Below are 12,500 nucleotides of genomic sequence, written 5' to 3' on the forward strand. Positions count from 1 at the left end.
ACTGACTCCTCTCTTAATACTTGTATCATAACTGTTTCCATCTCCCTGACTGATTGTCCTATCTATGACATAATTTGTTTCATAATAGCTCTTTTGTCATTTTTCCTTACGCAATGTTCCTATTCCTTCACCAAGAACAGGTACACTCCGTTTCATCCAATTCCCTTACGCCCTTTACCCTTTCATCTTTTACTAGTCTTCACTTTACTTCATTTCCTCCCTCTCTTTACCCTTTTCACTACCATACTATCCTGTAACACTCTATAACCTTTGACATGTAAAACATTTTGTCTTAATCTTTAACTCGGATTTACTCTTTTTGCAACAATTCTTTACCATACTGCTGTAAAACCTTTGATGTCTAGCATATTTGTATATTTCATCCATTAACCATTGTGCTGTGTACAGCCAGCCTAGAGCGAGTTATGACTCATGTTATACATGCCATACATGATTATGTCGTGACAGCTATGGCTGTATTCGTCACTGAGGGGTTAACCCTTTGGCCTTGCATTTAGACAAGCACTATTCACTAGTTTTATTTAGTTATTTCTTGAACACATAGATATCCCCCAAATGCTTAATAAGCAAGGAGTCAAGTACTAGGCCTACATGTTTATCCCAATCACTGAATTGGTAGAAGATATCTTTTTTTTTTGTGGCATTATGATTGTTATTAACAATATAATGATTGATAATGATGTTAATCATATTTTTTTCTTCTTTTTCTTCTTTTTCCTGAAAGTTTAAGGAATGGAGTAAAAAGTTGAGGTCAAGGAGGCCTCATAATTGACTCTTTAGTGACAAGGTGATTGTAGAGCCATCTGTCTAATTAGTAAAAGAAATTAACAAAGCAAAGTTCTTAATCCTATTTGCCACAAATATGATTCCCAGAACCAGTTATACATTTCTGTTTTTCCACCTCATGCAAATCACCATGCCAAAAATACAGGCAGTGGGTTACATAAGTAGAAACATCCCGGGCATGTGGTGCATAGGCCGGGCACACCTGAACACTCATAAGCGGTGACAAGACTCGTTGATTCCCTTTGCAAATTTATTTTGTGTAAACTTTTTTTGCCTTTTTGCCATTTTCCAGTGTCCATATTTATCTTTTGATAAATAATTCACTGCAAGAAAAATAAAGTATGGAACATTTGGTTATTAGTGTCATATCTTTTTTATTTTTACTTATTTATTTTATTTATTTATTTATTCATTTATTTTGTTTTGTTATTTTTATTTTATTTATTTATTTATTTATTATTATTATTATTTTATTTATTTTTTTTTTTTCAATTTTATTTTCTATCATACAACTTGCATTGTCAATCATAGAGGCCAGGAAAACAGTATGCAGCATGCAAATGGTATCCTCCCTGGAGCACCTTACATTCCACATTTATTTATTGGTGGGAATAATGTAAAGCCCTCTTTTAAGGGCCAAATGAGTCAGATCACACTCCAAGATGTTTGTGCACTCGTGGCGAGTCTTTTTCATCACCCTGGCCTTCGCTCATGACGGCAAGTTCACGTCACCCAGTCCTCAGCCATTTTGCCAGATAATGGTATGTTCAAGTCACCTGGCTCTCAACCCAGAATACCACTCATATGACAAAATTTGTGAATGGAGAAAAGATAGCAGGGTTGGTATTTGCATCAAAGACACTATCCAATGTAACACCATAAAATCAATCAGTCCACCCACTTATAAGTGTCAAACATTATGGCTCACAACTCAGCACTGATGGTTGCCTTGCAAATTCAGTTTGCTGGTAATTTGTGGGATGTATTTCCCACTTAGGCCATCTACAAAATAGATTACATTTTCTCCCTCCAAGCGTAGTATGAACATCCCCCTTCATTATAATTTCCTCTGGATGATGGGTCATTCATATCATAGCTGATTTGAATGCTACTCCATGGTTCAGTAATGCCAAAACAAATTAATTTCACTCAAAGTGCAGAAAAAGGTTTTACATGTTATCCAAACCAAAAGCATTTGCTGGATCCCAGGATCACCTACCTTCTTACAACTGATTTATAAATAGGCTACAGTATTATGTATCTGATGCCAATATTGTAAAGTGACAAGTGACAGTTTTACTTTTATAATAATAGAATTACTAAGATGTTCTTGTTATTATTATTATTATATTATTATTATTATTATTATTATTATTCTCTCTCTCTCTCTCTCTCTCTCTCTCTCTCTCTCTCTCTCTGGCTCTCTCTCTCTCTCTGGCTCTCTCTCTCTCTCTCTCTGGCTCTCTCTCTCTCTCTCTCTCTCTCTCTCTCTCTCTCTCTCTCTCTCTCTCTCTCTCTCTCTCTCTCTCTCTCTCTCTCTCTCTCTCTGTGTGTGTGTGTGTGTGTGTGTGTGTGTGTGTGTGTGTGTGTGTGTAAATGTAGAATGCCTGCAACCAAGAATTATCTTAGTTAAACCAGATTTCTTCTTCTTCCTTTTCTTTTTCTTCTTCTTCCTCTTCTTCTTCCTCCTCTTCCTCCTCTTCTTCTTCTTCTTCTTCTTCTTCTTCTTCTTCTTTTTGAGTTGGAGACAGATAAAGTGGAGGGTATGATACAAAGGGTCAAAAAAGAAATAAAGATAGTAAAATATATAAACTTATCCAAGTAAAAGTATGGTGTTGAGAAATGCATGGTAACAAAATAGTATTATTTGTTAAAAGTCTTCATTTCTTTAAAGATAGAAGATTGATTACATTGAAAAGTATTATATGGTAAGGGATTTTAAACTTTTGTAGATTTATTTTATTTGATTGTTAAGCATGCACATATATTTACCATAACATTTGGTATAATTTAATGATAAAGAAGTTTCCATTAATGAGTTTCTTCTTTTTACAGACTGTCAATCACCAGCTACAAGCAGAGATTAAGAGAGAAAAGGAAGCTCTGCTAGGCCAATTAGCAGTTACTGATATACTGGAAGACTATGAATTGATTTCAGAATCTCTTTTAAGTGCCTGGTTCAACTGTGATGATTTAGAATACAAGCCACAGCCATCATTACTTGCTCAACCTCTCTGTGAACACAAGCTTTTCAGTCCGAGAAAATTTCACTTGCTGAAGTGTATACGAAAGGAATCCGTAAGTACGGGCATGTGTTCATGTTTATACAATTACCGGTATACATTCTTTCAGATTTGACTGTTGTAGAATGGATAAAAACATGTAAATTTGGACTAGTTATATTATAAAGGGATACAATACAGTTGGTTCAAATTAATGTGTGATGAAATCTTGAGAGTATGAAGAAAGTTTTGAACAGAACATAAGGTCAGGTGAGCTTACTAGGAATTAGGAGTAAGCTTCCCAATGTGACTCTGCCTGGAGATGAGCTCTAAGGGGCCTCAACCCAAGATTTAGAACCACTGCCATAAGGGTAGTAGGGAGAATGATGCTTTGTATTGCTAGGCCATAATCCACTTCTGGTATTCCCCCAAAAATCATAAGGCAACTATTTTTCTGATTTATAGTTGTTTGTTTATTTATTCATACACTGCACAATTAAAAGATTTTACTCTATAAATTGACAATTGTACTTTAAACAGTGTAAGTGAAAATAGACAGTCCAGGGATATGTTAAATATAACTGATCTGCAATACTATGTAGCAGTATTGAGTATACATATATATATATATATATATATATATATATATATATATATATATATATATATATATATATATATATATATATATATATATATACATATATATACATATATATACATACATATATATATATATATATATATATATATATATATATATATATATATATATATATATATATATATATATATATTTATATATATATATATATATATATATATATATATATATATATATATATATATATATATATATATATATATATTTATGTATATATATATATATATATATATATATATATATATATATATATATATATATATATATATATATATATATATATATATATATATATATATATATATATATATATATATATATAATGTGTGTGTGTGTGTGTATTTATACATATATATATATATATACATATATAAATATATATATCTATATATATATAAACTTTTTTATTTTATGCCTGTAGATGTCTTTGGCAGTGGCCTACAAGATAAATACCAATGATCTAGGTAGTAGAATGTTATGAAATCCTTGCCCTTCACCCTCTCGCAATTTTCCTTCCATTCATTCATTTTATTTTTACTGTCCTCATTTTACTACTTCTTCTGTACAGTTTTAAGTTGCTCTGGCAAAGAATAGATATGTATTTTTCTATTGAGGAGACTAGATTATAATGCTTATATGCAAAAAGTGGTGATTGATTAATATTTTTTATGACCGCAATTGTGTTTTGTCATGTTAAATTATATTTGATGCAGTTGGAAATTAGTATAGTTCCCTGAATGTTTGTTTCTCAACAGCTGCAGTCTCTCCTGAATGATCGCTGTGGGATCCACCAAGATGAAGCTCTGAAGAAATTAGCTTTGCCTATCTCCATGTCTACTGATAGCGGTTGCTGCAGACAGTGCCTAGCCAAAGCTGTGAATCATATTTTGTTTATAGAGAGAGTCAAATCTCTGCATAAGCAAGCCAAAAAAGATGCTAGGAAACCACATGAAGGGTAATATTTTTTGTTTTATTATTTCTTATTTATTGCCACTTTTCTCTCCCATTCTCTTTCTTTTTCTGTTTTTCTCTTTCTGTCTACATTTATTTCTCTTTTATACACTCTTTCTTATACACATGCACAATTTCTCTCTCTCTCTCTCTCTCTCTCTCTCTCTCTCTCTCTCTCTCTCTCTCTCTCTCTCTCTCTCTCTCTCTCTCTCTCTCTCTCTCTCTCTCTCTCTCTCTCTCTCTCTCTCTCTCTCTCTCTCTCTCTCTCTCCTCTCTCTCTCTCTCTCTCTCTCTCTCTCTCTCTCTCTCTCTCTCTCTCTCTCTCTCTCTCTCTCTCTCTCTCTCTCTCTCTCTCTCTCTCTCTCTCTCTCTCTCTCTCTCTCTCTCTCTCTCTCTCTCTCTCTCTCTCTCTCTCTCTCTCTCTCTCTCTCTCTCTCTCTCTGTATGTGTCTCTCTCTATCTCTCTCTCTCTCTCTCTCTCAATCTGTTTCTTCTCCATTTTGTAAGAATTATTAGCTTTAAGTAAAGCTGTAGTACTTGTTAGTTAATGAAAAGTTAAATTACTGTTTTCGTATGGAAGGCAAAAGGATTTAAACATTTTCTAAGTAAGAGTAACACTGACAGAAATCACTGCTTTGTTTTACAAGGTAGGCTTTGCCATTTTAAGTGAGAGAAGTGTTTTTAGAAAAGTTTTCTTCTTAAGGTTTCTAGAAAAATAATGTTTGCATTAACAATATCAGTGGCGTTGCTGATTCCCATATTCTTTTCAGACCTACTGTCGTTCTTGGATTAGAGACACTAGAGTATTGGCCAAGATTAGCATTAAGTGCCTATGTAAAGGAGAATGGGATTGACACAGAAGAGGAAGATTCGGAAAACAGTTTAGAAACAAGCAAGAAGACTGATGACCTCACAAAATCCAGTAGTAATAGTGTTAGTGGTAGCAGTGGTGTGCATGTGAATGGCGACAAATGTGATAATGGAGAGGTTAAGTCAGAAGTAGAAGATAAGGATGTTGCTTCCAGCTGTGATACCTCAAGTTCAGTGCCTGAAAATGATGATTTTGCCTGTGATAATAGGACAGGAAATGCAGAGGCTGAAAGAGATCAAGTAGATGATGATAAGAGCAAATTAGATACCTGTAGTGAGGTGAAAGATGCCTCAGTTAGTAAAGCAAAAGATACAAAGGAGACTGTCACCAATGAACTCACCTTGTTTAATGAGGACTTAGTTTGCCAGCACAACCTTCTTTCACCCACCGTTGGATCCTGTAGGATACCCAAAGTACTTGCAACAGAAATCATAGAGCTGTGTGGAGAATCTGTGCATCCTGCATTTTTCCAGGATGACTTTTCAACCTGTCCTGATTGTGGGGTAAGGCATCAATGAAGTTTTTGCATTTTCTCAAATAGAAATAAGAAAGAGAATATTATAAAAAGTGACAATTTTTTCCATATGCTTTCTTTATTAATTGTTTTTACATGATTTTTACATATGCATCTGCAAGTGTTTGAGAAGACAAGCAGCCAGGTTTTGGATTATCATTTTTAAAAACACCCACACACACTCCTGCATTTCCTGTTAATGAAACAACAATGATAATGACAAGAAAACAAGTGTACCTGAGGCCTTTTCACTCAATGGCTGGGATGTTACTTTTTCTATTTATTGTTTTAGTTACAATTTATTTATCATGAATTAATTGACAAACTCGCACACCCACATAAATATACTCCCACACACATGTTTTTTTTGCTAATACCTGCCCCACACACATGCTCTTAATAGTATAAATTAGCTGTAAACTTAACTCATATTTTGTCTGTCTTAGGCAAAATTAGAAGAGTCTGTCCGAGCTTGTGACAGTGGACGCCAACAGAAAAAGCAGCTGAGTAACCTGTTTCAAGAAAGAAAACGTCCACACCCCATGCGTGACCCAGGGAAACAAGTGTATGCTGTTTCAAGAGAGTTCATAGTGAAGTGGAAGAGTTATATAAGGTTAGTGAATATTGTGTGCAGTTAGGGCTGAATGCAATACAACAAGCGGTTTAATCCAAGGCCAAGAGAATACAATGTTATTCCAACATCCTTAGTTCACACAGAGGATGACATTAGCTTGAGTGGAGGTTACAGACAAAATATATCATCAGCATAAAGGCACTTTTCATCACTTTTCGGTACTACATTTATAAGAAGGAAAACATGAATGCAGGGAGATATATACTGGTGAGGTGAACTTAACTGGAGTGGATCAAGCCAACATTAGTGACATAATGGCCTAAAGAGACTTTTTATTCTATTGTCCATTTGAAGAAGTGGTATCAGGTTTTAAGAAATTGCACATACCTGTATTTTTAGGGATGTGCTCTCTTAATGTATGCCTACAGTAGATTGATTTCAGAACTCTATCCCAAAGCATTACAAACATGGGATTCATGAATCATATTTCCCTTGTTTTATAGGACTCTTGGCTGCATATAGGACATTGAATATCATTACTTACAAAATAGTATTCTACAGTTGTATGTCTTACAGTGGTTTTCATAAGAAAATAACTTTCTTACACTTAGCTGAAGGCATATTATAAATTCTGTTTTCCCATTTGTTTGGCTTAGCAGTTGCAGCAGCACCATCTGTAAACAGTATTGGATTGCATGAAATCAACTTTTAAGAGCTGAGGATATTTTTTTTCAAATCTTTTGTCAAAGAATGTTCATCTTCCTGTCATAGATTATATTTCTACCTCTAGAAGCCTTCCATACTTGCATTTTGGTATGACATCAAGTGGCAGACTGATTTACCTAGAATAGTTTCATAGATTAGTTTTCTTTGCTCCATCAGATGATGTAGATGCTCTCATCCTTTCAGCACACTTTTCCAGGTATGAGAACTTAACTCTTTGATAATTACATTACTGCATCTGGGAAAAAAAGGAGGTACAAACTCTTACCTCCTTACATTTCCATGCAAGCATATGAATTGCTGGGAAATTCACTATTGCATAGCACATAGAGAAGTTGCCAGTTAGTAGCATAAGAAATGCAAAATGAATAATGGAGTCATGAACACTTGTAGCTATACTGTTCATAGATCCTGAGGAAGTTGGCAGCAGTTGTATATCTGATTACTCAACGGCTGAAACATGTTTATTCTAGCCATATGACATTGGGCAAGAATTTTGATACAGGGTTTGAATGGCTTGTTAGAAGGTTGAATGGTAAAATAGTTGTTTAATAACAGGAAATTCAAAGTGTTTTTCTTTTGAAGACAATCACCAACATTAATAGAGTAGCACAAAGACTACTAGGATGATAATTGTAAAGCACTCTTTGAGCAGTTTATCACAGTTTTGTGTAAAATTTGAGGGAGAAAGATCATATTGCCAGATAAGTTACCTCTCAGACTAGATGTTTACATAGAAATTCTGTTTCCTTGTTAGTAAAACTGTTAGCATTAATCCTTTGTGTGATTGTTTGTGTTTTCTAGCTCTGAAGACGTTATTTTTTAGCATACTGTCTGTCAATGTCTAATATTCCTAATATATTTTCATAACAAAATCAAAGGGAATGCTTGTTTGCTGTTACAGCCAGAGTTTGTATCTGTAGTAGTAAAACATTTTATTTATCATTGTTTTTTGTGTGTCCACAGTGAATTACTGGTACCTGTCCTAGGTGAGGATTTTGTAGGCTGTAATGATGCAAATTAAAATATTTATTACAGACCTGTACAAACTCGATGTGTAGTTTGTTTACATTATCAGTTTTTCATGCTAGCTGTTATTTCCTAAAACCCAGAGAACTGCTCTAAGCTGCATGAGCAAGGCGCTGGCATTTATTTCTGAGTTGCAAAGTACCCTTCAGATGTCTAGAATTGTCATTGCCTTTTGCCTTGAATTTATTCTTTACTGAAACATTGAAATTTCCTTTTGTTGAATATACTGGATTACAGGAATTTTGTAGAACTGTACAATGTGTTCCCCTTGACACTGATTTCAGTACATTCATGATGATAAATAATGAAATTTTAATTTCAGTAATTTTCTAAATAGGGATACGCCTTACCCACTGGCAAATATGGGACTCTTCATAGAGGAAATGAGTTTTTATTAGCCTCACTCAACGGCCTCCAGATCGTTTTCCAGGAGGTCTGGTGTGTCCATAATCACTGTAATTGGCAAGACAATTTTTTCTCATTAATATACACTCGTTGTCAGGAATGTGCTTTGACTGACTTAACAACAAAATTGAAAAACATTTCCTGTTATAGAACTGTTTGTATAAATGTATGATTGCTTGAGACACAGGCAGACAGACAGATGCTTCCTGTAACGGAACTTTCTGTATAAATGTGTAAGTTTGTAATTGCATGAGAGAGAGTGAGAGCGTGTGTGTGAGCGTGTGTTTGTGTGTGTTTGTGCATGAGTGTGTGCGTGTGTGTGTGTGTGTGTGTGTGTGTGTGTGTGTGTGTGTGTGTGTGTGTGTGTGTGTGTATGTGTATGTGTGATTCTGTTTTATATGTGTCGTGTGTGTGTGTGTGTGTATTATTGTGCATGTATATTACGAAGGCATATCCATTTACATCGCTGTGGTACTCTCCCTTTTTTGTACTTTGGACCAACGCCGTGAAAGTGGTTGTTTTAAACACATTTTCACATTGCAAGAAAGTATGCGTCAAAATAACTTTACTTTGCAAATAAGTAAATAAACGAAGAATGAATATGCTTTGCCTTTCTATCCCAGCTCGTTTTCTTAGTATAGTCCAGTAAGTAGACAGAGCGTCTTTTGTGGATATGTTGGTCGACCTTAGTGTTATTTATGAACTATTCGTGGATCCGCTGAAGTGGGCTGAATTTACTACCATTATATTCTGCAGATAAAAAAGTCCCATTTAGGAGGATATGTTGCCCATTATCACACGCAGTCGATGTTCCAACTCCATTCCGGCGGACACCCGCCGTCCCGATATTTATTTTTAGATAAAATGTTTTAGAGGCTATAATCACATGAAAAATGGATGGGAAATAACGTATCCCTTGGGGAGCTGCCGTCGTGGCCGATGGTGATGATAGGAGTCTTAGCCATTATGCTCTGGCCCTCTCGCTGCTTGCTTTAATAACTCGGAGCATTTTGAGGCGCGGCAAAAACTCCCTGGCGAAGCACACTGCCACTTACGAGCCTAAACCTCGCGCGTGTTCAGCTCATTATTTATTTACCCATCAATTGTGCGACCATTTTGAAATTGCGTCTTCGTCCTCGCTGCTGGGAATTTTTTTCCGGCTTAAGGTCGCATGACGTCGCGCAATTATAAATGTAAATATACCTGTGTGTACACACGCATCCGCTTGCAGAGTTCGTTTGTCGCCTCCAAAGAGAAATTTGTCATCGGTGTTCTTGAACTCCAGAGTATTCGGCTGAGCTTTGTTTTAAGCCAAGAATTAGTTTCTTTTAGTTTCTTTCCCGTAATTCAACCGCGCTCTTTAGAAATTAAATGCGTGAACACCTAAGGATTTCTGAATATCGTAGGTCAAAATTAAACATCATATCCAACCGTTGCTGGTCCAGTGTTATTTTTTAATTGGTTATGCATTAGGTGTTAAATGCTACTGATGGCATTAACATACACACAACCCACACAAACTTACGTTCCAAGGATCACGGCACAAGATGTAGGGAGACGCAGGAGAAGGTTTTCGAAACTTAATAAACTTATTAATAACTTCGTATTGGGGGATACTAGAAGGGTAGAACTCTCTCATCTTTTTTACCTGCGTGACGATTTTGCCGGAATAGTAACTCATTCTATAGTGATGTTTTACCTCGCAGTGTATTTACAACGCTTCTGTGCTCATTTTTGTGAGCTAAATTCAAGGCTAAGGAAGTTGTCGCGGAAGTAATGAAATTTATTACACAAAGATTCTTTATTACCGAATTTCGGAATTTAAAGAAAATCATTCGATGCGTAGTGTGAAAACCATTGTACTAACAAAAAAGAAACATTGAGTGAAACAATAATTGGGTTCTGAATGTAACAGACAAAAGCGAAACGATAAAAAGAGAGATGGCAACCTATTACACAGGTGGCAGTCGATATTGGGTGACTTTCCGCTGCATTATAAGAAATTCCGATTTATCATACACGAATCATTAATTTATTAGACGCGTGTGTTTGTGTATTTATTTAATGGCACGCGCCATCAAATTTATATTGCAAACATTGACCGGCTGAAACAAATTAAGATTATTTCCCCGAGTGGATTCGGAAATGAAAACTTGTTCCAAACACGAATGAAAAGGTAAACAAAGCACGATCCCAAGTGTGCAGTATTTACGCTGTGTAGAAATAAAGGAATGATAAACATCATTTATAATGTGTATGTAATGGGTTATGCTATTTGATTTTATTTCCACTTACTGTGATCTGTTATATTCCATTTTAAGTACCTGCGACAAGATTATATATTTCCACGGGGCGCATGGAACGTTCATTGGTTGCTTTATGTGCGAGACAGTTATTAAAGGGTTCGCGAATTCATGAATCAGTCCGTTTCTCTTTCTTTTTATCTTTTTTTATTTTGCTCTTCTCAGTCTCCTCACTTTCTAGATGCGAATAAGAGAAATATCGTTGCATATTGTGAAAAAATATTCAATGTTAAATACTCGTAGGCCACGTGCATGAATGCATTAATCTACCCCCCGCCCCCGCGCACGCGCACGCACGCACACACACACACACACACACACACACACACACACACACACACACACACACACACACACACACACACACACACACACACACACACACACACACACACACACACACACACACACACGTACCTACTTACGTACGAGAACATTTAATTTATCAGAACTTGGATTCCAGTAAAATCATTGCTTCAAGGAGTGTTTTTACTTAACAGCAAAGGAGTCTTGTCAGAGTGGTGTTTTATTTATTGCACTTCATGGCATGACTGAATATTTGTGCCGTTTTACTATGAATTTATTGCCAGAGTTTTCGGTTATTGTTTTTCGTTGTTATTCTTAATATTAATGTTTAGCCTTCTGTTGCTATTGTGTTTACCAGTTGATTTTCTTTCTTCTGCCTCTTCTTCTACTTCTTCTTCTTCATTATTCGTAAGAATGTTATGGGTTTTTTTGCGGACATCGTGGCTATTGCCGTTTACATGTGTATTATCCATGTTTCCAGGACCAGTGTGATTAGGTCGACACTAGCCACCTTTTAAAGTGTGGATTGTGCCTTTTCATTAATCTTGAGAAAATTCGCACATGGAATTGCCATGCAAAGAGGTGATAGTGGATGAGGATGCTCATTATCATATTATATCAGTAGCACGCACGCACATACACACTTACCAGAGAGAAAAGAGAAGGAACAAGAAAATGAGAGAGAGAAAGAGAGACAGAGACAGAAAGAAAAAGTAAGGGAAATAGAGAGAGAGGGGAGGGGGCAGTGACAGAGAGAGAGAGAGAGACAGACAGACAGAGAGAGAGAGAGAGAGTCACCAGTCATGAGACATTCAAATTCCAATTAACCTGCTGATTTGCCGACGCCCATCGCTGCCATCCGAAGACTGACCGACATGGATATTTTACCATTCTGTTCTTCGATTATGAGTTGGGCGAGGTTGTGCGGTTTCCAAGAGTTTTTTTTTTTTTTTTAATCTCTCTCACTCCATTTCTGTCTCCGTGTTTTACGCCAGATCTTGCGTATTAGTATGAATGATATTGTATTTCGTCGTCTTTTTCTCCTTGTTATTGTTCTAATTCCTGTTTTTAGGCTTATTACTGTTGGTGTTGTGATTATTGTTACTTACTTTTATTATCATTACTGTTATC

General features: G+C 35.7%; 1 protein-coding gene across 1 annotated transcript in view; it reads left to right on the forward strand.

Moving 5' to 3' along the window:
• LOC113816249 (ubiquitin carboxyl-terminal hydrolase 48) overlaps positions 1–12,500 on the forward strand; it is a gene marked incomplete in the record, with an annotated part of 96,849 nt that overhangs the window by 30,022 nt on the left and 54,327 nt on the right. The window contains 4 exon segments of the mRNA XM_070140815.1: positions 2,863–3,105; positions 4,449–4,648; positions 5,415–6,018; positions 6,476–6,642. Of these exon segments, the coding sequence (XP_069996916.1) occupies positions 2,863–3,105; positions 4,449–4,648; positions 5,415–6,018; positions 6,476–6,642 (1,214 nt within the window).

The sequence above is a fragment of the Penaeus vannamei genome, chromosome 27, assembly GCF_042767895.1.
Source record: "Penaeus vannamei isolate JL-2024 chromosome 27, ASM4276789v1, whole genome shotgun sequence".
Taxonomy (NCBI): Eukaryota; Metazoa; Arthropoda; class Malacostraca; order Decapoda; family Penaeidae; genus Penaeus; species Penaeus vannamei.